Source organism: Eublepharis macularius, chromosome 19, assembly GCF_028583425.1.
Source record: "Eublepharis macularius isolate TG4126 chromosome 19, MPM_Emac_v1.0, whole genome shotgun sequence".
In the NCBI taxonomy this organism is placed as follows: domain Eukaryota; kingdom Metazoa; phylum Chordata; class Lepidosauria; order Squamata; family Eublepharidae; genus Eublepharis; species Eublepharis macularius.
This window is the reverse complement of record NC_072808.1, coordinates 16,460,579-16,485,843: the sequence shown is the minus strand read 5'-3', so window position 1 is coordinate 16,485,843 and position 25,265 is coordinate 16,460,579. Positions and strand designations below refer to the sequence as shown.

At 46.8% G+C, this 25,265-nt stretch overlaps 1 protein-coding gene across 2 annotated transcripts; it reads right to left on the bottom strand.

Moving 5' to 3' along the window:
* Positions 1-793: 793 nt before the first annotated feature.
* ZNF653 (zinc finger protein 653) lies at positions 794-23,843 on the bottom strand. 2 transcript variants are annotated; one of them, XM_055003949.1, is made up of 9 exons: positions 23,473-23,843; positions 21,780-21,823; positions 19,771-19,986; positions 14,867-15,448; positions 12,657-12,840; positions 12,041-12,152; positions 11,522-11,636; positions 5,860-5,959; positions 794-4,974 (listed from the first exon to the last, which is right to left on the bottom strand). In XM_055003949.1, exons 1-9 carry the CDS (start codon positions 23,781-23,783, stop codon positions 4,797-4,799), a joined length of 1,842 nt encoding a protein of 613 aa, XP_054859924.1. In that variant the 5' UTR covers positions 23,784-23,843; the 3' UTR covers positions 794-4,796. The 2 variants fall into 2 exon arrangements, with proteins under 2 accessions (XP_054859924.1, XP_054859925.1); XM_055003950.1 differs by lacking the exons at positions 794-4,974; positions 5,860-5,959 and adding an exon at positions 11,181-11,339.
* Between the last annotated feature and the right edge of the window lie 1,422 nt (positions 23,844-25,265).

The following is a 25,265-nucleotide window of genomic DNA, read 5'->3' as shown; positions in this document are numbered from 1 at the left end:
TTGTATTTGTCTTATGCCACATAATCTATCTTGAATCTCAGTGAGAAAGGAGGACTATAAATAACAAATAAAATAAATTTCTTCCTCCGCACAGAAACCCCAGACTTTCTTGGTCTCCGATCCATGGCCGACCCTGCTTAGCTTCCCCATCTTGATGAGCCCAAGTTAAGAAAATTAATTTCTCTGACTACTCTCATTCTTAGTAACCCAGAAGGAACTATAATGAACATTATGTATGTAGGAAGGTATATACAGAATGACAGAAGCACCTACCTGCTAAAAACATTAAAGGCATTTGGCACTCTCTTTGCAAATATGGTTAATTCTTTTCGGACATCATCACTATTGAGGAAGTCTTACAAGGGCCAAGCCAAACACCGGCGTTTAAACAAAAGTCAACCAATGGCCCCCCCCCACCAGTAGTCGTTAAACTATATAAATGGAACCTCCCATTTGAGAGTTAGGAAAAGAGTATGCTGCAGAGCTTCTGACAAGGTGCTATTAGTCCTAAAAGAGAATGCAGCTGTGAAAAGCCCCCCAACCAAAACTTGGTTCACCGCTCAAGTACAGATGTAGTTAGCCATGTTACAAAATAGTAGAGTCCAGTAGCACCTTTAAGACTAAGAAACTTTATTGCAGCATAAGCTTTCGAGAACCACAACTTATGCTACAATATGATGCATCGAACAAAGAGATCTGTGGTTCTCGAAAGTTTATGCTACAATAAAGTCGGTTAGTCTTAAAGGTGCTACTGGAGTCTTTACTATTTTGCAAGTACAGATGGGTATGGGAGATGGGGGTGGGGGGGAGAGTCAAGTCTTCCCAATTACAAAAACTGCACACCACTCACGCTAATCACCAAGGGATCAAAACCTTCCTTTAATGAAGCTGTGGTCTAACAGAATTTAGATTTATTTGTTTCAACCAAGAACTCAGCTGAGGGGGCCTTTACCGTTGGTATGACCGGAGTGGGGAATTCTACAGGTATTCTGCACCATGAACTAGCAAGATACCCCGAAGAATCTTGAAGGGCGAGGACTTGCATTAATTAGGAGAAAACGGCTTGGGCTCCCAGCTGTAGACCCAACTGCCCACTGCCAGTGGTGCCCGACAGGCAGCACAACTGACACAACATTCTGGAGGGCATTTTTTTGCATCATTTAACCAGCTCATGCCATAATTTCAAAGTAAGGGCCTTCCTCACTGCAGAGCTCTGGGCTGTGTGTGCACGCACTCATACAAGGTGCCAAATTACCAGGCCTTTCCCAGCCAAGCATTTCCTGAAACCACGCAAAAGAGGCTACAATTCTACGGGAGAGAGCGTGTCCAGGTTGTGACCCCAGGAGAGCAGCTAAGATCAGCCATCCCCTGAACTTGCATAATTCATGGGATTGGCTAGGGAATTATTTATTCAACACTATTTGAGAGGAAGTATCTGGATGCATTTATAGCCAATGCAAAGATGACAAGGCCTGAGGTATCAACCTGCTTCTTAAAGTAAAACACGGCGGGGAAGCAGGCCTGGGGAACGGAGCTAGTTGACGTTCAACGAGGGTTTCTGTAAGAGATAGTGGGAGAGACGGAAATCAGTGGCGGCTCATTGGCAAGAACTGGACTGGCGAGACCCACAGTAGGACTGAAAGAAAAAGAGGAGCGTCTCGTGGTTAGACTCCAGAACTTGCACTTGCAAGCCAAAGAGCTCCAGAAGCAGCCCACTAGGAGGCGCTCTCTCTGTGCACGTGAGGAACTGAGAAAAGGCTTTGCATGGAATGTAAGAGTCTATGGCTACAGAATGGCCCCCACCTGCATAAATGGGATGCAGCTAGCAAAGGCCAGGGGGCGAGCCAGGAAACTGGTGGGTGGTCCCAGTTCTGTAACAAGCGGGATGTGTGTGTGTCAAATTCCTGGCCTGCTTTGAGAGCTGAGGGATAAGGGCTCTCCAAATGTTAAGTGTGCCAGCTCAGCTTTTACTCCAGGCACCATCTGGGACCAGGCTCAGGGCTAAAAGCCAAAGCGGGAAGGTAGAGAAGGATCCCAACCAGCCAAATTGATTGAGGCGAGAGTGCAGAAACTGGCCATGAAAACAGATGAAGGGGGATACCAAAGGAGAGTAGAGACCCTCATGCCAAAGCAATTTCTACTGTCGTATGAAGTCAATGGGCCAAAAGAAACCCAGAGGGGCTTATCGGACCAACAGACATCTACGGCAAAACTAAGGCAGTTACTGGCAACGATTCAGGGCTCAGAAGCTTTGGGGAAGGGTAGCTTGAAGGAGGACAGAAACACTGTCAAGTAGCTCAGCAGGAGGAGGGAGAGAGGGAGGGGTCACTGGTGGTTTGCGTCAGAAAAACTCATCAAAGCAGCGGCACCAGACTCCATGTCTGTAGAAAGCTAGCAGTGCGGGCTTTTCTCTTTCCCGCTTCCACTGCCCCTGCCCTTCCTGTAGCTTTGCTTAGATGTTCCTCAGGTGCCATCTGCTGGGCGACGGCTTGAATTACAAGAGGAAACAGCTGACTTCCCTCAACGGCTTGAAGAAACCACCTAGCTCAACAGGACCCAATCAGGCACAGTTTCTCGTGGTGGGCGCTACTAGGGGGAGGCGGGGAGCTGAGAAAGGTTAAGACAGACGTTGCCTTCGGAGAACACTTGAGGGCCATTTAATCCCAACCCCACAGAAAATGATAACTGCATCCCCTTCCTGTATGTAGGATAAACAAGGAGTGCCGGAGGAACCATTGGCTCCTCATAGCTGGAACAGCATCACTCCCAGAAAGGAAGGCAGCCATTCCAGGGGGAGACTGACAGTCAAGGAGCATAAATAGGACAGTCACAGGAAGATGCAAAATGCTATTACTATTTTATGCCTACTCCTGAGATTCAGGATTGTAATGGCAAGGTTTGGAGTTGTAAACAGTATTGGAGAAGGGAATAATTAAAAGGAAGGTGCAACTAGACAGTGATGGCTTCTTGGTGGCTTTTCTACATTTCCACCAGTCTTGGTGCGTATTCTCAAGCTTTCTTGTAAGCCTGGCTGTGAGAGAGAGGCGTTTTTTTTTAAAGAGAACGGAAATCCACAGGAGGCCAAATCCCAGGCCCTGAGGTGCATCACGCCCACATAGAGTCTTGGATAACTAAAGGCAGGGAACCAAGAGCAAACTCCAGGGGCCCTTATCTGCGTCAGTTTAAAGCCACGTGCTTAGAGCTGCAATCCGAGAAAACGCAGGTGGCGTCTCTCATTCCTTTGCCCGCACAGGCAAAGAACTCTACAAGACTACGGGGACGGTTGCCTCCAACATTCAGGAGTGCTCTGGGTCCGCTCACAGCTCAGCTCATCCATTCGCAACCATCACAGAAAAGCTCAGCCAGCTCCTTTTCCTTCCTGCCACTCAGAATTTAGTACTAAAATCCCTAAATTTTGCCATTGGAACAGGGGCGCTTTAGGCAAGCCTGAGATTGGCCTTTCAGCTTTTTGCACAACATGTGGCCTTTGTTTTCCAGATTTCGTCTTGCAAAGACAGGCAATGAGGGGAAAGGGCACAACCGAATCTTTTCCCAGGCCAATAGCAGCCCCGACAGAGAATACAGCCAGAACTCCGTAAGACTTCAGCAAAAAACAACACGCACATCCCTGCCCAAATAAAACCTTCCACGTTTTCTTTTTCATTTTAGATAGGAAGAATAGAAGGCTTTTTATCAAATGAAAGTTTCAGTTCCCATGATTTTGATCAGGCTACAGACCTATGGCTTCATCACAGCTACGTACATTTCTACGGCTCCTATTCATAGAGAGCACTGAATAAGACTGGCAGAGGTGGATCTGCCCTTTTAGAACACCTGGAAAGCCCCCGGAGAGCCAACAGCAGCCAGAGGGAAGATAAGCCAAGACGCCCATGGAGGGCCGACAGCATGAGAGGGTCTGCCTGACCTGCGACGAGGTTGGCAATGGATGGAGGTTCGCGGGCAAGTCTGCAGGCGCTGCCATCGGCACTACGGCCTGAGCCCAAGGCGCTGCACGGGTCGCTTTGCTCAGCTCGCAGCAGGGCTGTTTTTAACACCCCTGTCCGCTTTTGACAGAGGCCCCAGACAGGCAAAAATCTTCTGGCAGACACAGAGCATCTGGATCCCCACCACCGTGCTTGCAGGACTGCTCACGTTCTAGAAAAAGGCAAACTCTGGGTTGTCTTCCACCACAACCGCCTGGAAAAGCTGAGAGGCAGAGCTCCCAATATCACAGCCAGATTTACAGCAGACTTCTGTTTTGCCACATCTTTGTATTTGTGAGACAGGAGCAACAAATGCAGTCAGCTATAGAGTTGCCTTGTCCTGCCCTTAACAGATGTAAAATACTCGTGCGAGCCGCCTCGAGGAGCCTCCAAAACTGGAGGCAGCTTCTGCTCCGCTAGTCGTAGGAAACAGGGTGCTTTGGCTCAGCTCCTGATTCTGTCCAAGCAGCAGGTGGCTGTGGCAGAGCCGCGATGCTTCTCACCTTCCCTTTCTAGAGACAGGGAAGCTGGTGCACCACAATTTCCAATTAAGGATGGAGTGGTCTGATGCTCTTTGGACACTTCCAAGCTCTGCCCGGTACCTGAGAAAACTGGCACTTGCACAGCCAAACTAAAGCCGCAAGTCACCGCCTGCTCTTTACCATATTCCCCGGCATGACACAGACACAGGGACGTGCATCTCAGTGGGATGTGGAATGCCTCACTTGCCCAGCTGTGCGTGTGTGTGCAAAGAGTGCCTCCATCTGGTTTGGGACCTTTGGTGGGCCAATAAATAGTGGTCCCTGGCCGGGATCAGGTTGCCTTGTGATCCGGGTGGCTCTTGAGCTTGTGGAACTTGACGCTGTCCAGCTTCTCAAAGCGCTTGCCGCAGTGCTCGCAGGTGAAGTTGTAGTGGACGTCGGAGGTATGCTTCTTCATGTGCCAGTTAAGAGAGGCCCGCTGCCGGCACTGGTAGCCACAGATCTCACACCTGCAGAGGGAAGTAGCCATCACTCCTCTACACTCCCCTGCTTGGAAGGAGCAGCAGAGAACCCCCAGAACCAGGGATCAGCCCCTCTCTACAGCATAAGATGGGCCTCTTCACTAAGATGGAGCAACGCCCTGCTCCATCTCAGAAGCACTGGGAAAAATGGCCGTGCCTAAGTGGCTCTCCCCAGTGGTTCCCAGGAGAGGTGGGTGTGTTAATATTCCCAGACGCGGCCCTGTGCTTCATCGCAGGGCAGGCGTCTGGATGAACTCTTTAGGACAGATTCTCTAATTGTACTCCCTTCGATCAAAGTATACACGGTGCTGTGGGAACTGCTGTATGGAAACTGCAGACCCCTCTTCAGCCAGGCCACATGCTTAGGGGTAAGCTTCTGAATACAGTTTAGTTAATGAGTGTCATACAAAGATAGGGCAGGCATAATTTTCGGTAGTCAATACACTGGATCTAAAGGGCTTTTAAAGCCAACTTTTCTTCTCAATGACTGGGAAGACTCATCCTAGAATATTCGGTCCACATTTTGGTCCCCCCCCAGGGAAACGTGCCGCACTCCTAAATCCCCTGCCCTTCTGCCTCCTTATACCACCCCATTTACTGGCACTTTGAATCCACTAAGCTGCTGCTTCTGCCACCTCTCCTCACTCTTCTCTCCAAGACTTGCTCCCTGGCAAACTGTCAGATAAAAACCAGGAAATTTCTTTTCAAAACCTGACTCAGCTCTGAAGTTGGCAGGGGAACGTGGCCAAAAAGGCTCAGGCCCCATCATCTCTTCTTCCCGGCTTCCCAGTCTCTGGCATAACGTCAAGCAGAGACCAATGACCAATGTCAGAGAATGGCTTTCTATTCATTCCCCCACTCCAGGGCACTCACTGGAGAGGCGTCTCTCCCGTGTGTGTTCGGCGGTGAACTTCTAGGTGATTCTTTCGCTTGAAGGATTTGCCACAGGTTTCGCAGGTAAACTCACGGACTCCTAAAAGGGAGAAGCAAGAAAACAGATCAGCCCGTATGAGAAAGGAAAATCTCACTCAGAGGCCTCTGCCGCAATCCCAAGGCACGTACCAGGAGACTTGTCCAGTCACCAGATGCTGGCATGAGCGTTCCGCTGTTGCAAGCATCTCTGCACTAACCGAGTGGCTGGCTGCAACTCCCACAAAGGCACCGTGTCTCAGACTTTACCAACTCAGGTTCCGGGACTAAACCTGCTGGTCTTCCAGACACCTGGCTCACCCAGGATCACCGATGACCTGCAGAACTCCTCTGATTCCCCCTTCCTCATATCAAAAAGAGTCCAGTAGCACCTTTAAGACTAACCAATTTTATTGTAGCATAAGCTTTCGAGAATCAAGTTCTCTTCGTCAGATGCCTGATACAGAGACTGGTCAAATACAGAGGAGGAGTAGAGAGAAGAGGCAATTAGGCAAATTTGACTCTGTCAAGCTGGGACTGAATAGGGACTATGAATGGTTATCACATTACCACAGGTAACAGATTTCCTTTACAGAGGTGGGGTCTGGGGGGGCTCAGTGGCACCTGGCGTGGGCTTTCGGGAACCACAGATCTCTTTGTCAGATGCATCTGGCAGGGAGAACAGTGGTTATCGAAGGCCCATACTGCATTGGAATTGGATGGTCTAGCTGTTTGGCTTCTACAAACTAACAGGGCAAACTCCTTTGAAGCCAACTGATACACACACTAAAAGGAGATGTTTACATATACTAGCAAAGGAATGTTTTGGTTGCTCCCTCCCCCTTCCTCCCCCTAATTGCCTCTTCCATCTACTCCTCCTCTGTATTTGACCAGTCTCTGTATCAGGCATCTGACGAAGAGAACTTGATTCTCGAAAGCTTATGCTCCAATAAAATTGGTTAGTCTTAAAGGTGCTACTGGACTCTTTTTGATTTTGCTACCACAGACTAACACGGCTAACTCCTCTGCATCCCTCCCTCATATGCATCTCTCTTCTTCCCTCTCCTGGTTCCTACACAGCTCCTCTTCCAATAACAACCTGCTCCTTAGCAAGACTCGTGCTTTGACTCTGAATCACTAAGGAATACAAAATCGCCTGGATAGACATACACAGAGGGCTAGTTTCCCCTCAGACCACACAGCTGAGAGAAGCGGACACGAGAACCCTCAGGTATTCCCAAGGATTTGTGCACTTAAGATGGTTAATCCACCAATGTGATGCCCCCCAGAAAGGTTCCTTAACAGAAAGCTGAAGGACCCCTATTATACGGTGACAAAAACGTCAACTAGGACAATATATATTACGATTCTCGACAAGAAGAAGAGGGGAAAAGCCCCAACTTGATGAACAAGTCAGGAAGCAGCAAGGTTGAGCAGCCAAGAAAATAGAAAAAATAAAAAAGAAATAAAATTATTTATTGCATGGTGCAATAGCAATTAAAAATCATGGAACAAAGTTATATATCCAAGTATCTACTTAGGTGCAAATGGACAGGAACACACACTTGGAATGCAACTCTGGGTCATGACCAGGGCTCATTTCGAGGGGGAACATGCTAGAATGCAGTTCCGGCAGTTCCCCAAAGAGGTCACATGTCAGGTGGCCCCGCCCACTTGACTCTCGGCCATTTTGGGCCCGTTTCAGCCTGGATTGGGGCCCAAACAGCCCGGATTGGGCCTCTGACGAGTGGTGGATCACTCTCTCACTCAGTAGAGGCCTGATCCTGACCATTTTGGGCCCCTTTTCGGCCATTTTCAGCCCCTTTTTGCCATTTTGGGCCCAATTTCTTCCCTGAATGGCCAGGATTGGGTCCAAAACAGCCAGGATAAGTGATGTCATGGGGTGTGGCATATGCAAATTAGTTATGCTAATGACACACTGCTGGTGATGGCAAGGGGCATGGCATATGCTAATGAGTTATGCTAATCAGTTCCTCCAGCTCTTTTTCTACGAAATGACTCCTGGTCATGACAGAATGCTAGTTGAGCACCACTTCTGTGGAGAGAAGCCACCCAAGTTGACAAAACGTTCCATATTTATACTACCTGGCCTGAACCAGCAACATTTTATATTTTACAGTCATCATTTTAATGTGTGTGTAATAACAAACTAGACCACTGAGGAAGGCCCAGAGGGCCGAAATGCATTTGGTCTCTGTACGTGTGCAATCAATTTTGTGACTTGATTCTTTTATACGTGCCCATCATTTTGTGACTCTGTACAGCTGATGTTACTAGGTCTCAGGGTTTTTAACTTTGCTCCATGGTTTTTAATTGCTTTTCCAATACATAATTACCTTTCTTTTATATTTTATATTTTCTTGGCCGCTCAACCTTGTTGGTTCCTGACTATATTATGATTCTCATCAGACCAACTGACCTGCCCCGGAAGTGCTAGGAACAGAGTCACTGGGATTCTTCAGCAATGCTACCCGAGGCAAGGTACAGAACTCTTCGCCTGAGGCATTTAAGGAATACCCAAGCCGCTCGGGCTACATTTAATGAAACAATGTAAGTGTATCCTCTCAGGTCAGTACATGACGAAGGCAGGCAGTGAGTTATAGTTGGCAGAAAACTGGCCTTGAACTGGGGAAGCTCTTTATGTATCATGAAAACCAGCTGGCAAGAACTCAAATGCCAACAGGCTAGAAAAGCATGCCCCAAGTCCCAAGTCATGAGCCCACGGAAGCCACCCCCTGTACAATGAGGACTCCTGGAACCTACAGAAAGAACACAGGGAACGGGAACAATAGAAACGTGAAAAATCAGGGGAAACAAAGCAGGAGTTCTCCCCTGAGGACTTTTCCCCCCGTTTTTCTGATGGAAAAATGGGACATTGGGGGGACCATTTTTTTAAAAAAAAAACTCCTATGAGATACTTTCCCTTTTGGATTCTTTTTTAGACAAATTGTCACCCAGCGTGCAGATTTTTTGGCAAGACAATTTAGAGTATTAGATCATGATAATTTCTGTGTATACTGAAGACATTCACAATAGTTTCAAGGATATATTTGTTGATGTAGTGTGACTAATTTTGTCCACAATATCCTATGGCTGCACTCCTTAGCACTGACAAATACATCCTATTGAATTAAATGGAGCTTACTTCTAAGTTTACATGCTTAGGACTGCTAGACACCCCCCCGCCCAACAAAAGAAACTTAAATTTAAACTTAACTTCTGCCAACCTAAGGAAGATAAGCTTTGAGACATTTGAAGACCAGCTCTTTTGTTCTAACAGAACTCTCCTAGTGGAAAGGAGTGAATCATAGAATCATAGAGTTGGAAGGGGCCATACAGACCATCTAGTCCAACTCCCTGCCCAGTGCAGGATCAGCCTAAAGCATCTCTGACAAATATTCGTCCAGCCTCTTCTTGAAAACTGTCAGTGAAGGGGTGCTCACCACCTCCCTAGGCAGCTGATTCCACTTCTGAACTACTCTGACCATGAAAACGTTCTTCCTGATATCCAGCCGGTACCTTTCTGCATGTAATTTAAGCCCATTGTTTCAAGTCCTGCTCTCTGCTGCCAACTGGAACAGCTCCTTGCCCTCCTCCAAATGACAGCCTTTCAAATGCATAAAGAGAGCAATCATGTCCCCCCTCAACCTCCTCTTCTCCAAACTAACCATTCCCAAGGCCCTCAGCCTTTCCTCGTAGGGCTCAGTCTCCAGACCCCTGATCATCCTCGTCGCTCTCCTCTGCACCCTCTCGATTTTGTCCACATCCTTTTTGAAATGAGGCCTCCAGAACTGCACACAATACTCCAGGTGCGGCCTGACCAAGGCAGTATAGAGAGGGGCTATGACCTCCTGCGATTTCGAGGCTACCCTTTGATACAACCCAAGATTGAATTAGCCTTTTTTGCCACCGCATCACACTGACTGCTCATATTTAGTTGACAGTCCACTCTTACCCCAAGATCCCTTTCACATATACTATTGCCCACAAGTGTATCCCCCATCCAGTATTTGTGCTTCCCATTTTTGTGGCCCAGATGTAATACTGTGCACTTGTCTTTGTTGACAACCAACATATTTCTTTTTTCTGCTTATTTTAACCTTAAGCTAGAAGGGAGACTGCGAATACCGCAAACTCTTCTGGTGTTATGTTGGAAAGCCCCATTCTTCCCTCCTTTCTCCCCGACCATGTTTAAAGTCTTAAACTAGAATGAGAAGAAAAATGGATCCATTTGCAAATGCATCTCGAGATTCCAACCCTCACCCTACACCGCTCTGTCTTCTAGCAAACTTCACAGAGGTTTCTTTCAGCCTTGCGATTTGAAAAAAATGGGAGTCAAAAAGGAGAATTTACATCGGCTGCTATGCACCCTCGATCCAAGCTAACGGAAGCATCCTGGCATGTTAAGAGACAGCTGACGAAAACAAAACAAAAAATCCTTTAAAAGGGCATTTAGACAAATTGATGGATCCATTAATGACAGCTAAATGGAACCTTCATACTGGGAAGCAGGGCTTTTTTCTGGGAAAAGAGGTGGTGGAACTCAAGACCACACAATGACATCACTTTGGGTCAGCTGGAAAAAAGGGGGTCAGCTGGAAAAAGTTTAAATTGCCCTCGGCGAAAATGGTCACATGGCCGGTGGCCCCACCCCCTGATCTCCAGACAGAGGGGAGTTTAGATTGCCCTCCATGCCACTTGGAGCAGATCTAAACTAATCTAAACTCCCCTCTGTCTGGAGATCAGAGGGCAGGGCCACTGGCCATGTGACCATTTTTAAGAGGTGCCGGAACTCCGTTCCACCACGTTCCAGCTGAAAAAAAGCCCTGCTGGGAAGTAGCATATTATAGAATGCCAGTCGCTGGCTTGGTTGGGCCTCCATGCTCCGCTTGTGGGCCTTTGACAAATCTGGCTGGCCATCGAGGGAAAGAGGATGCTTAGCTATTTGGATTAATCCAACAGGCCTTTACTTATGCCTGAAAACAAAACACTGCGCCCTCAGAATTTCAAAAGAAGAATGACGTACTAAATCAGGTTAACGTTTGTCAAAACCCACTTGGTGAGTGGGAGCGCACGCTAGTCGTGCCCTACTTTGCTTTTGCCCCAGTTCTAGCTGACTGACAGAGATCCTGATTTGTGCATCTCGTCAACGATTCATCTGAAAGGATGAACAGGGAGGTAAGAACAGATCGCAACAGAATCAGCAGCAAGTGGGACTTGCAAGCGGAGCTTTATTCATCATCCCAGATTAGATCATTCCAGGTAATTAGGGGGGAAAGCCTTGGAACAGTGCTTTATTCTGACACAGGGAGCTTGACTTTGGAAAGCTTATGCCCGTGGAAATCTTGTTGGTCTTTAAGCTGCTGTTGTACTTGGATCTCACTCTTCTACTGCAAACACATCTGTGTGAAACTTTCTTTATTCTGGTTTACAGACAAAATTGGGTAAAAGTTCAGAACATGAGTATTTTTCCCAGTGCTTAAACTATAAGCTTAGTGGCACAGCCATACTATTTCTTAACCTTTCTTAACCAACAGTTTCACCAAATAGCCTGGCCTTACCCCACTACGATGCAGTTAAAGAACCACCAGAACTTGCAACACACCTGAGTGAATTATCATGTGTCTCCGGAGATGATTAGACAGGTAGAACTTTTTGCCGCAACCTGGGTGAGGGCACACTTTTGTCTTTCCTTTCCGATGAACAAGGTTAACGTGGTTCTAAACACAGCAAGAAGAGATAAACACAAACACGTACAAAGACATTATGGGAAAGCTCTAGCGATCCCATCATGAAGAACAGGGACTCCACCCCAAGCTTCGGTATAGCGGCTTACACATAGCCGTGAGACTTGGGGGAAATGCTGCATTACTTCCTCTGCCCACAAATTGTCATGCTCAGCATGTACAGAATGCTTTTTCTGAGGGGAAGGGGAGCATCAAAGAGTTCTCTAAGACAGGCAGTGAAGTTCAGGTTTGCCTGGACACATCACATATCACTAAAAAGAAAAGTTGACGGGACACTGGCCAAGCTTGTTAAGATCTTCACCGCTTTGGGGACTTCTCAGACCTGTCACCTTGAGACGCAGTTTGGAAGTCAAAACAGCAGGACAGAGGAACCACACCTGAAAACTGCTAAGTGCGACGTAGACCTGGGTGCATCCTTCGTAGGGACAGTGAAACATCTCCAACATGCCATCTGCATCCATCGTGCGACCTCGCTTGCTCCTCCTCCTCCTAAAGGGAGAGAAAGAGAAGGCTGTCCACAGGGAAGTCGGGAGTTGAGGTCACCTTTAGCACCTCTATCCCAGAAAACCAAACGGAAAAATTCACATTCCCTATGCATGCCTCTCAGTGTGCTCTTGGTCTCTACAAGGAGACGGAGAGCCAAAGAGTCTAGAGATGTGCCATCAAGAGATTTCACCAGGCAGCCAATCTACTGAGGATCCGTTTTCAGAACTGCAGTGTTATTTTTTTAAAAAAGCTAAAAGATTTGGAAGTGAGATATGGCTTGGGAGGGGCTTCCTGGAATCTACAGCTCATCTGCAAAAGAAATCTATGCATTAGTTGTCAAATTGTGTTGAGTTTTCTAGGGGTGCCGATGTGGAACATTAAACTCGCTGGCAATGGCCAGTCACTGGATCCCAGATAAGCATTTTCTGGAGTCGGAGGGAAAGTGGAGTCCTTCCCCACAACGCAATGCCCGAACAAGGCAATTGGAAGCTCCTCAGGCTGACTCACTTTTCAGGCTCCTTGGGAATTTCATAGATAATGGAGGACACGTGGTTGCCATCGGCCTCCTCCTCGGGTTCGGGCTCTGGTTCCACAACCCCAGTGTCACAGGCTGCCTCCAAGTCACAGGGGGTGTCTATTTCTGTTGGGGGCTGAGGCTCCTCTTTTTTGAGCTCAAACAGCTCCTCGTTTTCTGTCAGCAATGACAAAACATAAGGCAGGAGGTAAGAGCTGCGCCAGGGCTAGGTGCTCTGGAAAGACATGCCCCTCCCACCCCCTCACCAGGCAAGGAACGCAGCCCTGGCCATAGGGAAGGCAAACACCATCTGTGTACAGCATACCCTCGGTTTTTCTCTCCAGATGCATCGAGCAGTTCTTCTCTTACATTCAATGTGCAAACCCCCCTGAATGCGTGATTCTAAATTCCACATCTATCCAGGTATTAGTCCCCAATTTCCTTTTTAAAGTGAATGCATACTGGCTCTTTCTTACAGATAATGTATGCACGTTCCCAGTAACATGTGAACAGGCCTACTGGTACATTTGCTTGGGTCAGAAGCTAAGTGGGGTCAGGGTTTGGCTGAGATTAGTTACTGGTAGAGAGAAGCTGACTTTTGAATTAGATAGCCCAGGCTAGCCCGATCTCGTCAGCTCTGCTCTCGGAAGCTAAACAGGGTCACCCGCGCTTAGTACAGGGACGGGAGGCTACTCAGGAACGTCAGGGTCCCTATGAAGAGGAAGGCAATGGCAAGCCACCTCTGCTCATCGCTTGCCTTGAAAACCCTGCAGGGTTGCCATAAGTCGGCAGCAATCTGACAGCACCATACAAACACACAGAGAGAAGCTACATGTGGGAACCTGAAGGGAGCAACTATTGTGTGCTTCTCCAAGGGGAAGTGTTGCACCTTTCTTTTTACAAGACCTTGATTCTTGTACATAGGCTGATAAACTACCACACGCATCATTACATGTAGCAAGTAAGAAATGCCTCCAGGCGATCAGTCAGGTGAGCTTTATGCCAGGTTTTTGTTTTTAAGCCACAATACAGACATGTACTGGGTACATGTGCAAGTAGAAAATGCTTGAGAATTTGCTTACAAGGCTACCTTCCTCCTAACTGTCATGTGCTATGAACTTCGCAGAGCACATTTTATATTTTAAAAAGAACATGTGAGACAATTGTATATTTACAGAGCCCCGCGGCACAGAGTGGTAAGCTGCAGCACTGCAGCCCAAGCTCTGCTCACGACCTGAGTTCCGATCCTGGCGGAAGCCGGGTTCAGGTAGCTGGCTCAGGATTGACTCAGCCTTCCATCCTGCTCAGGGTTGACTCAGCCTTCCATCCTGCTCAGGGTTGACTCAGCCTTCCATCCTGCTCAGGGTTGACTCAGCCTTCCAACCTTCTGAGGCTGGTAAAATGAGTACCCAGTTTCCTGGGGGTAAAGTGTAGATGACTGGGGAAGGCAAAAAAGGTAAAAAGTCTGCCAAGAAAACGTCGTGATGCGACGTCCCCCCATGGGTCAGTAACGACTCGGTGCTTGCTCAGGGGAAAACCTTTACCTAATTGTATATTAGCTGACTGATCCAGACAAATGGCAAGCCTTGACTTCTAATATCATTAGCGCTTTACAAGCAAATTACTGGTCTTTTGGTTGTTGTGGGTTTTCCAGGCTGTATTGCCGTGGTCTTGGCATTGTAGTTCCTGACGTTTCGCCAGCAGCTGCTGGCGAAACGTCAAGAACTACAATGCCAAGACCATGGCAATACAGCCCGGAAAACCCACAACAACCATCATTCTCCAGCCGTGAAAGCCTTCGACAATACTGGTCTTTTCTTAAGAGATGAACTTCCCTTCTTTGGACTGAGAAGTTAAAGCTGTTTTCTATTAGAATCACAAAGGGTAGAAGACAAGAGGCTTGGAAAAGAGGCATTTGCTGGGCTCAGGGTGTGTTCCTCACAGCAGCCAGATTTGGCATCTATGGAAGCTTACTTGGGAGAGGTGGTGGCAGAAGCAGCAGAGGTGAAAGGGAGCGTTTGTTAGCAAGAGACAGGTTGACCTTCATGAGGCACCTTCTGCGGGCAGCTCCTTTGGCCCTCCTTCGATCATGGGCAGGCAACACCAATAGAAGATCTATAAGCCCGGCCTCTGAATGCAAACGGACAGGCGGATTTTGCCTAGCCCTCTTGAGAACGGAGAGGAGGCTGGTGGCAGAAACTACCTCTTTTTGTTCCGACGTACTCCGTGCCCTCTGTCGTTCTTGGCTGCCTGCTCTCGGGTTCTGTCTGTGTGTAGGCTGCCACGCCCTCAACCATGGCGCAGGACAACTCCTCCCCTCCTGTACTGGTGACATTCAGCTGGATCCCCTCGGCAGTCAGGGCGTCGTAGCCGGGCCCGGCGATGATGATCACCTGTGAGCCCTGCATCATGCCCTGCACGGGGCAGCTGGCCACCACTTCCCCAAGGGCCTCCTGCGTGACGTTCTCAAACAGCGTCCCGTGGCCTGAACTCATCTGCATGGGCACAGGCACGCACACCACAGTCTCCATGGTCTCTGGGCCACTCAGGGGCGGGCTGTGGCCGAGGCCGGCACCCTGCTCTGCGGTCAGGTTCTCAATGTGGTGCTCAAAGGGAATGTGGACGCCGTCCTGGGTGATGAGCCCGCTGGCGTCCTCTCCTTCCGCTTCTGCTGGTGGTTGTTCTCCACGGGCTTTGGCCTTCTGGCTCTCAGACTGTCCCTCCGATTCAGAGCTGGAACTTTCGTCTGAGGATGCGGAGCTCCCAGCCCCTGTGCCGTTGCCAACTGCAAAGTCCAATCAAAGAAAAAAAGGTTAGCAGAAGGCCACAACGTCCATGGCCGGATCAAACGAGAAGCCCTGCCCTCCCCTGACCTCGCTGCCTGCAATATACAGCCTTGCAGAATAAAATACCTCTGCTCCTCCCCACCAGCAGATTTTATTTATTAAAATATTTATACTTTGCATTTCCCTCGTGGGTCAAGGCCGCTGACAATTCCAAAAATTCTAATTATAAACAAACATATTGACTCCATTTATTCTCCCCTTCCCGACTACGAGTTCCCTCACTCTCATCTTTTCCCAGAAAAAGTGCCTCCTTGTAGGGACAGGTTACTTCAAAACTGCTCCACATGCAGAATCTGATTACTTCACTTTTAGTTGCAGCTAAAACAACCACAGCATCGTGCTGGCAATCTCCACACCCACCTAAAGCAAGCACATGGTTTAACAAAAAATGGGAACATATAGCTATGGATAAAGTCACAGAAAGAATACAACATTTTTCACAATATTCCGAACCTCAAATTTTATTGTGGAGTGGCAACCTTCTTTAGACTCTCTCTCAACGAAGGATCCAGAATTAGCAACCACACCTTAACAAAAAATTTTGATTATGGATCTCTGAGCACATTACAGAATATTTGTAATGGAGCGTATACGTATTTTCGCCAAGACTTGATTGATCTAACCTTGTATTGAAAAAGCTGAGAAGCTAAGTTAATAATGTTATACGTGTATGTCTATTTGTTCTCTGTAATCATCGTAACAACGGCTTTCCTTGGTTATAACCTTGTTTAATTATGTATTGTTTACATTTGAATAATAATAATAGTATTTTTTTTAAAAACTGCTCCACACGGCAAGTCAACAAAGGAGGGCATCGTCTTGCCTTACTTCTCTGCCACCATCTCTCCTCCCCCCAAGGAGTGAGTCAACTACTCTCCCCAAAGGTTGATGTTAGGAGCAGGCTGGATGTTAGCACCATTCTGCAGACTCTACTGCAGCCCCGCTCTTTCTTCTGGGCAGAGATGTAAGATTTTCAGAAGTTTTGAGGCTATGAGGGGAACCTCGCCGCAGGTAGAAAATCTGGGGGGAAACAAAATAAATGCCATACTTCTTTTCCTATGAAACCCAAACTTATTCACAACATGAGAGGCATTACTTTTATTTGGTTAGCATATCAAGTTGTACTATTTGGCATTTTTGTGGAATTTAGAAGTAGAAATGCCTTAATTTTCTACAAGCAAAGATACAAATATGCAGCACTAAAGAGAATGCAGCAGGTTACTGCACTCTTATGTTTCCTTGGCCAAAATTAAAACACATGTGCAATCTGAGAGGTAGAAAAACGAAAAACTGAAATCAGAAAATATATATTGTTGTAAACAAAATAAAGTATTTTTGACAGAAGCAGCCTAATATGGTCACAATAAGTAGGACTACCAATATATGTAGGTATCAAGTGAACATTTATAACATTCAAAACAATGATCGCTCTAATTTACTATAATAAAAAATATTATGTATTAATTGTTTCTAAAAGTATTCTCATTTAAGCAACAGATAAATCTTTGAAAAGATCCCCAAAGGAAATATATTTCATGCTTGTTTCCCCCCCCCCCCCAATGATTCCATCAGAAAAATTGAAGGGAAAAGCATTTGGGGGCGGGGGAAACAATAGTTTTGTCCCAAGCATAGTCAGGACTGACTATGTTCCTTATGTGATCTAACCAAAGAGACTCCATTTTAATCCTGTCAGTGTTTTAAGTGCTTCTTTTGCAGGTGGCAAGCAGTCCAGCAACACTTATCTCAAAGAAGAGGAATGTTATGACTACAGCCTTTCCAGCCTTGGGAAAGTTTCACTCTCTCAGCTTCGAGCCGTTTGTTTTGAGAACTATGGGGGAGGATGGGGCCTACAGGGGTATGCTATTCTGTACCTTAACTTTTGCCTGTCATTCGTAACAATACTCGTGTACCAGCCAAGATATTGCATCTTGGTTAGTGGACTATAATGGTTGTTTATATTCAGTAAAATCTTTTGAAACCAATGGACTCATGTCTAATTGCAAGAGATAGGCTGGATTGCAACTTTTAGTAAGCCACTGTCTGACACATATCTCTTGTTCTGCAAGAAAATCCATAGCAATAATTTTTCCAGGTACTGTACTATCAGAAATCAGATAGCCAATAAACCATCCTAGAAAGGTATCTTCCTTTCAGTAGAAAATTTATGAAAATATTAGATCCATATAATGCAGCAACAAAAAGTGCAATGTGAATGGAATTGTTGAGTAAGTCTATTATATCGAGATAGTTCATTATAAACCCTACTAAGGGTGGCAACTCTTCTTTAATAGTATTCAGATAGCCACCCTTTAAGCACAAGTCCTTTCCATTTTTAACAGGCAGGGGATGAAATGAAAGATTTCATTAAGGCTACCAAGTGACTTCACAACTGCAGTGGGAGATGTACCCAACTACAAAGCCACCCCAGGGCACCTCACTGGACCAGGAGTTGACTGCAGGGGCCACCACTGATTTAGCGCTGACCAGTTTTCCCCAGAATTCTTGGTGCTACCCATCACTCAGCAGGAAGAAGCTTCATCAGGACTTCTTTGGGTTACCATGCATGGAAAACTGGGGGGGGGGGGCGCTGCGGGCGCACGGGGATGAAGCCACAAACCCATGAACGACCTCACCCCAACCACTGATCCACAGTTCATAATCCCAGCTGCACAAGTGAGCATTGCATCTGACAGACTCATAGCACTTGGAGAGCAGCCATCTTCGTCACAACAATGTGGACAACCAGGACACTCCTCCAGTGAGATCCAGACATACGTCGTATGATCCTTCATTCCACAGAGGGCACCCCGAAAGATCAGAGGTAGTGCACTGTATTCTCATACGGCCTCCAATTTGCCTCGTCATCTGAAGCATTCCCCCCACCAACACCCTGCTCCCCAGTAAAGCAGCCAGCTCTCTCATCGTCCATTAACAACCTAACCAGGTCCAGTCTTTAGCAGAATCACACCTGACTTATGACACACCCGGGCTCTCCCCCTCCCCAGCTCTTCCCTCCCCCCTCCACTTCTGTAATATTCCTGATAAAACACAACAGAAATAATCTTTTCTTCATTGCATCTGAGGAAGCGGGCTCTGACCTAAGAAAGCTGAGGCTGGAATACATGTTGTTAGCCCCGGAGGACTCTCCGTTCAGGTGGGAAACATCTTTTAAGGGTCCCTGGCCCTAGGGAGGCCCGCCTGGCATCGACCAGGGCCAGGGCCTTTTCGGTCCTGGCCCCAGCCTGGTGGAATGCTCTGTCTTACAAGACTAGGGCCCGGCAAGATTTGCTTGCATTTCGCCGAGCCTGTAAGACAGAGCTATTCCGCCAGGCATATGGCTGATACCGGGCGGTGCTCCCCCCCGCCCGTGGACGGGGGGGGTTAAACCATTGCCCCTATGTGAACTCAGATGCTGCTGTCCACACCCAACAGTGTATATACTTGCTCTGGAAGAACCGCTGTGTGGAACATCAAATCTAAACTATGTGCTGCTTTTAATTATTTTAATTATTTATATGTAAATATATGACACTTATATGCTTGCATAGCTGTAATTTAAATGATTGATGTAGTGTTTTTAAAGTTTTAATGGTTATTTGATGTTTGTGTTTTTTGTTATCCGCCCTGAGCCTACAAAAGCGGGGAGGGCGGAATATAAATGTAATAAAATAAATTAAATTAGCCTTTAAGGGGCTGCTTTATTTTGCTCCATTCAACAAGCCACCAGAAACAATTTCTTGTTTCTGGCATTTGCTGTAGCATACTGAACCTGGTGCCCTGACCTGGATAGCCCAGGAGAGCCCGATCTCATCAGATCTCGGAAGCTAAGCAGGGTCGGGCTTAGTTAGTAATTGGATGGGAGACCTCCAAGGAAGACCAGGACTGCAGAGGCAGGCAATGGCAAGCCACTTCTGTTAGTCTCTTGCTATGAAAACCCTGCCAGGGGTCGCCATAAGTCAGTTGTGACTTGAGGACAGCCTCCATCGCCACCACTGAACCTGGTAGAGGTTGCATGGTTTGGTGCCTTAGCCATGATGAGAGAAATCATGGCCACTGATCGAAAAGCAGCCCAAAAGCATGAAGTCGTATCCGTATCGCTCTAGACAGATGCCAGCTTGTTTCATCAGTTTCCAAGAAATACAAATTAGGGATCTCTCGGGAAACAGCCACTTCTAGAAGGAAAGCAAAAGCTATAAAATGGCAGGTGGCAGCATCGGAATGAAGCAGGAACATTTTAAAGCGGAGACCTCCTCGTGCTCACCGTTTTCACACTCATTTTCAGAATCACTGAGGGGCTTCAGGGGAGAGTGCAGGTCTTGGAAATAGCGGTGCCCTGCTTCGCACTGCCACACAGCGGTCGTATACATCCCAAAGGTGGGATCCAGCTCTGCCAGGTGAGGCTCGTAAGGGCAGCGGTTCTTGTGGTCTTCATACCAGATCACCGTGTTTTTCAGGCAGTTCACGTTTCGCCTTCTTCCTTGGGAAATGGGGAAGAGGAAACAAGGGAGAGAAAGGAGGTGAGTTTAAGCAGTGCAAAATGAAAGGTGCTGTCAAGTGGCTCTGGAAGATAAGGAGATCTGAAGACGGTACATCTCCACGTACCCGACCAGGCAGACGTACTCTCAAGCACAGAAGACTGTAAAGAACATTAGCAAAATTATTTCAAGTAGAAAGTGTAGCTGCAAAAGATGCTGTGACTTGAGAAGTGGAATATGTAGCATTTACCACAAGCATGGACCTCACAAGCCACCATATTTACTATTATGATCAGTCAGGGTAAGGAAAAAGCTCTGTGGGGTTCTACATTCCATAAGCTTCTTTCATATTTCCAGAAATGCTTCGCTAATGAGTTAAGGACCATAGACTTCACCACCATGTTGCTTTACGTACAACCTGCTGTCTGAAGTATGTGCTCCTATGAGCTACTTGTGCTTCATGTGGTCTAATGTCAGCCCTAGAATTGCTTATGTTGTTTCAGCATGTCTTCAACTCTGTATCAGATCCTTGCTAATGTCAAGTCTTTGTAAACTTGTGTTTTTTACCCTATGGCATTGTTTATGGAAATATCCTTGAAATTGACTGTACTGGCCTCACACTGTGTAATCTGCCTTGAGTCTCAGTGAGAAAGAAAGACTATAAATGACATAAATAAAAACATAAAATAAACAAAAAATGCATCCTAGCATTCCTTTCAGCGTCATCAATCCTAAAACAGCATATAAGCCAAAAGGCATGCTTCAGCCTTCTGTGATAGCAGATGAAATTTACAACAGTCAGCGGACCATTTCCCTTGGCCACATGGAACGGAGAGAGCAGCTCTTAACGTGCTGCAACAAATGTTGCTCTCACTTGAGTTTCTGCGAGAATGCCACGCTAGAAACGAAGAGAACTAGTAAAGAAAACAAAAGGATGTCATTGCATCACCTGCTAAAACCACACAGGTACAGAAATCTAGATCCTTTTTTCGTCCTGCCAAACTTTAGGCATTCGCAATTTCTGCCCGTGAGAGCCTTAGCCCAATACACCAGTTTGCTTGACCTGGGACTGGAAACTGACAAAAATATTATATTTTATAAAATATGGACTATAAAATATAATCAGAACAGGTGAATGTTATAGATTAAGGGAAATTATTACTGGGTCTCTCAACTCTTTTGCTAGGCTATGCGAAGAATCTCATAGCTGAGGAAGTTATTGAATTGGCTTTGAGTATAACAATACTGACAAAAATAGAGATTGTAGGAAGGTAGAAATCAGACATTTCAAGAAAAGATAGAGAGGTTCATACCCTATCACTCTTCTCAGAGAGGCGTGAATCTGTTTTCAAATTTAAGAGCATCTTCCCACAGTTAACACAAGCCAGTAACTGTATAGAAACTATGGGCTATACAATAGCTATAACAAAACCAAAACTTGATTTAGATTAGAAAAAGAATATTGGAAGTCAAAAGGAGTTATTTCGTATTTTCAGCCATCTGTACAAGTGTATTGTAAGAAATAATTAGCACTCATTGGGTTTCAAAGAGCTTCCAACAGTGGCATCTTGGCGAGGAATAAGGTTACAGCCCATTCCAAAGCCTGAAGAATTGACAAGCTCCTCAGTCTCTGTAATTCTGCAATATCCACCGTCTGCCATCAGAAAACTCTACACCTGAAGATCTTCATACAGAACAGGCCAGAACTGAGGGCCAGACATGCCTGAAAAGTTGCCCCTCTCCACAAAGAAAATTATTCAGCTGGAGTCACAAATCAAGCTAGACATTTACTTACTTTTTTTCCGCTGTGGCTCACAAGGCATCTGTTCCCATGGCTTTCTGCAAGAGACAACAGGGGTGTATCACGGCATGCATACTATGAAGTAATGGCTGCGCTCGATCAGAAAAGTATTTTGCTGCAGCCCCCAGGGCAAAACATATAATTGAGTTTTCATGGCAAGTGAAGGCAAATCTTGCAACGTTAACCAATGTGCTTTACATAACATTACAAAGCGCTCATCCCCCCTAAGAATCCTCATTAAGGGGTAGGGCAACTGAGGCCGAAAGGCTTGTCCAGAGTCACCCATTAGGTTCACAATTAAGTTGACATTTTACGCTCAAGCCCATCTCAACAGCTGAAATGTAACACAGTTCAAGCTTTAATGATTCTTACTCAACCAGAGCAATATTAACTAGTTGCTAAGAGAAGCCACAGAGGGTTCTATCAAGAATGACCATCAATTCAGAGAAAGCTGGCCAAGCCTCACAACACTGATTCAGAAGATTGCGACACTCGCCAATTCCATTCAGAGAACGGTTGTTTGGAAAGCCCCCTTTTTAAGCTCAGACCAGAGAGCTGCTGCCTGTAGATGCAGAACTAGACAAACCAATAGTCCACTCATGACGAATTTAAAAAAACTTGCTAAAATTACTATAACATGAGCAAAACAGAAATAGCTGTACTACAGATCTGATACTAAAAGTGCAATCTTAAGAAGAGTTACCCCAGTCTAAGCCCACTGATTTCAGCAGGCTTAGACTGGAGTAACTCTTCTTAAGATTGCACTGTAAGAACTCAACCGTTGCAGCTGCAACACCAATGATACCAACAAAGCTCCTGTTGTTCACTTAAGTAGGGTTACCAACTCCAAGTTGGGAAATTCCTGGAGATTGGGAATGGAGTCTCAGGAGGGCAGGGTATAATGCTACCCTCCAAAGCAGCCATTTTCCCCAGAGGAACAGATCTCTGTAGACTGGCAGTCAGTTGTAATTCCAGGAGATCTCCAGTACCCACCTAGAGGTTGGCAACTACACCTCCAACAGACCAGCTCAGTGGTTTATTCCTGATACTCCCTCCCAGAAGGAAGGTCCATGTTCTCTCTCCCCTTTCCTCCACAAAATGATGTTGGGATGAAGGGAGAAGAAAGGGAACGGAGACGATCAGGCTGGACTTTCTCATGCCTTGCTTTCTACATGCAAACTCCACTTCACAGGAGTGGTATTGATGCCACTTCAGGGCACGTTTCTGCCATGAAACAAGAGTGCTTATGGCCTCCACAACTGCAGCAACAAATTATGCGTGCCTTCACATGCACGCTTTTCAGTTATGGTTCCTCTACTATTTCCACCCAAGTGAGGATCAACAGTGCACGATTCACATGACGCCTGGTTCTGCAGTGAACTCCTTACAATGGTGAAAGATATAACGCATATTCTTCACCGCACTCCCAACCATAGGGTTGCCAGCTCCAAGTTGGGAAATTCCTGGAGATTTGGGGGGTGAAGCCTGGAGAAGGCAGGATTTGGAGAGGGAAAGGACCTCAGCAGGGTAAAATGCCGTAGAGTCCACCCTCCAAAGCAGCCATTTTCTCCAGGGGAACTGATCGCTGCGGCCTGGAGATCAGCTGTAATTCCGGGAGATCTCCAGCCACCACCTGGAGGCTGGCAACTAGCTGCACAGCTCGTCCACCCGGGTTATCCGCTCTCACCCGCGGCGCCCGGCCCGCTGCTCCCGCTCCAGCTCCAGCAAATAAGCCGCCAACTTGGCGTCGCTCCAGCCGCTGCGCTGCCGCAGGTCCACCCACGGCCCGTGCGACTCGCCCAGGTAGACCCGCCGCACGTCGTACTTCTTGCGGGACTCGAGGCGACGGCGAGCCCGGTCGGACTCGGTGAGGCGCGGCCGGCCCCTGGCCTTGCGCCCTTCGCGGGCCTTGCGCCCGTCCCCGGCGGCCTCCTCCTCTTCCTCCTCGGGCTCCCCGTCCTCCTCGCCCGGGCCTAAGTCGCGCTCCGAGTCGCTCATGCCGGCCTAGCAACCGAGCAGCCCCGCGCCACAGGGACCCCGTTGTCAAGCGCAGCCGCGGCGCCAGGCAATGACGTTGCAGCCGGGGCCGCTTCCGCTTCCGGCGCGAGAGAAACCTGGTCATAGAGTTTCAGAAACCAGAGCGGCCTTCTCCTGCGCTGGAGGCTCGGCCCCGCCCGTCAGCGCCATCTTGTAGAAACCGTTTCTACCCCTGAAGATTGTGTGGAAAATTCAACTAGGGCCACACAGGGGAACAAACCAAGGCCTCAATAACGACATGCATTGAAGAGAATAAAAACACGTTTGTCAAATTTTGCAAGGTTTTGCAAAGGCCAAAAAGAAAAACAAGTATATAAAGTCCATCATAAAGAGTTTCAAATGTGTAATCCATACAAAAATTCTCAGCATAAAGGATACATCATATATACCATCTTCCACAGCAAAATGTATGTGTGTGTACAGACAGACACTCCCTCAATATAACAACAAACAACAACTGTCCTGTACTCTATACTTTGCAAGTTTTGACAGAAGCTTCTTTAACAGAATTCTTCTTTAACAGAAGAATAACTGCGCTTATATACCACTCTTCTAGACAGATTAGTGCCCCACTCAGAGCAGTGGACAAAGTCCCTGTTATTGTTACTGTTATTCCCACAATACAGCTGGAGATCTGAGGCTGAGAGCAGTGGTTTATTCAAAGGTCGCCTACTGAACTCATGGTGGCAGTGGGATTCAAACCAGCAGAGCGCTGCGTCACAACCCAACCTCTTAACCACTATGCTACAGCAATATAAGCAGAGAATCACAATGAAGTCCAAACAGTATATCAAAAATACAATTTACAGCAAACAATTGTATACAATCACAACAAAATTTATCCATCATATATACATGAACTCCCTCAGGAGAATCACAATGAAATCCAAAAATTATATTTGCCATCAGTGTAATTTTTTCTATTTTCATCTTAATTTTATTTATTCACATTGTTTATGGTCCCGCTTTCCCACCGAGACTCAAGGTGGATTAGAAAGTGTTAAGTCAATGCAATCAATAAAATGAGGCATCTAATATGCAAAGTAATAGGACTAGGAGTACAGAAATCTGAAACAAAGGATAAAATATTAGCCATGGTATTTTATACAATGAATAGTTTTTTCCATAATTTTTTCATATTGTAGGGTGGAGAAGAGGTCAGGATTCCATGTGGAGTCCTTCCCCTGTACTCTTCCTAACTTTCTATGTATAGCAAGGAGAGAAACATTCACACATTTACTCCTCCTCTTAGGCCACAATGCCCAGTATCAGAATAGTGGCTTATATGGGCCATGGAGGAGAAAGGGTACTGTTACTCAAAAAGCACCCCCTCCAGGAACTGTGTTTCTAAGCCCCCACAAGAAGCCAGAGGTCCAGAGGTGCATCTTCAATATCAAACCAGAGAATCACAATCTGGCTAGGTGCAATTAAGAGGTTAGGATG

Bases quoted from the DNA above. Each gene is read 5' to 3' on its own strand.
- ZNF653 (XM_055003949.1), bottom strand. From the start codon at position 23,783: ATGAGCGACTCGGAGCGCGACTTAGGCCCGGGCGAGGAGGACGGGGAG. The intron at 19,987-21,779 runs GTAAGTAAATGT...CCATTTCCCAAG, and splicing joins TGAGCCACAGCGGAAAAAAA to GAAGAAGGCGAAACGTGAAC. The intron at 11,637-12,040 runs GTGTGGTTCCTC...TGCTGTGTTTAG, and splicing joins TCGCACTTAGCAGTTTTCAG to AACCACGTTAACCTTGTTCA.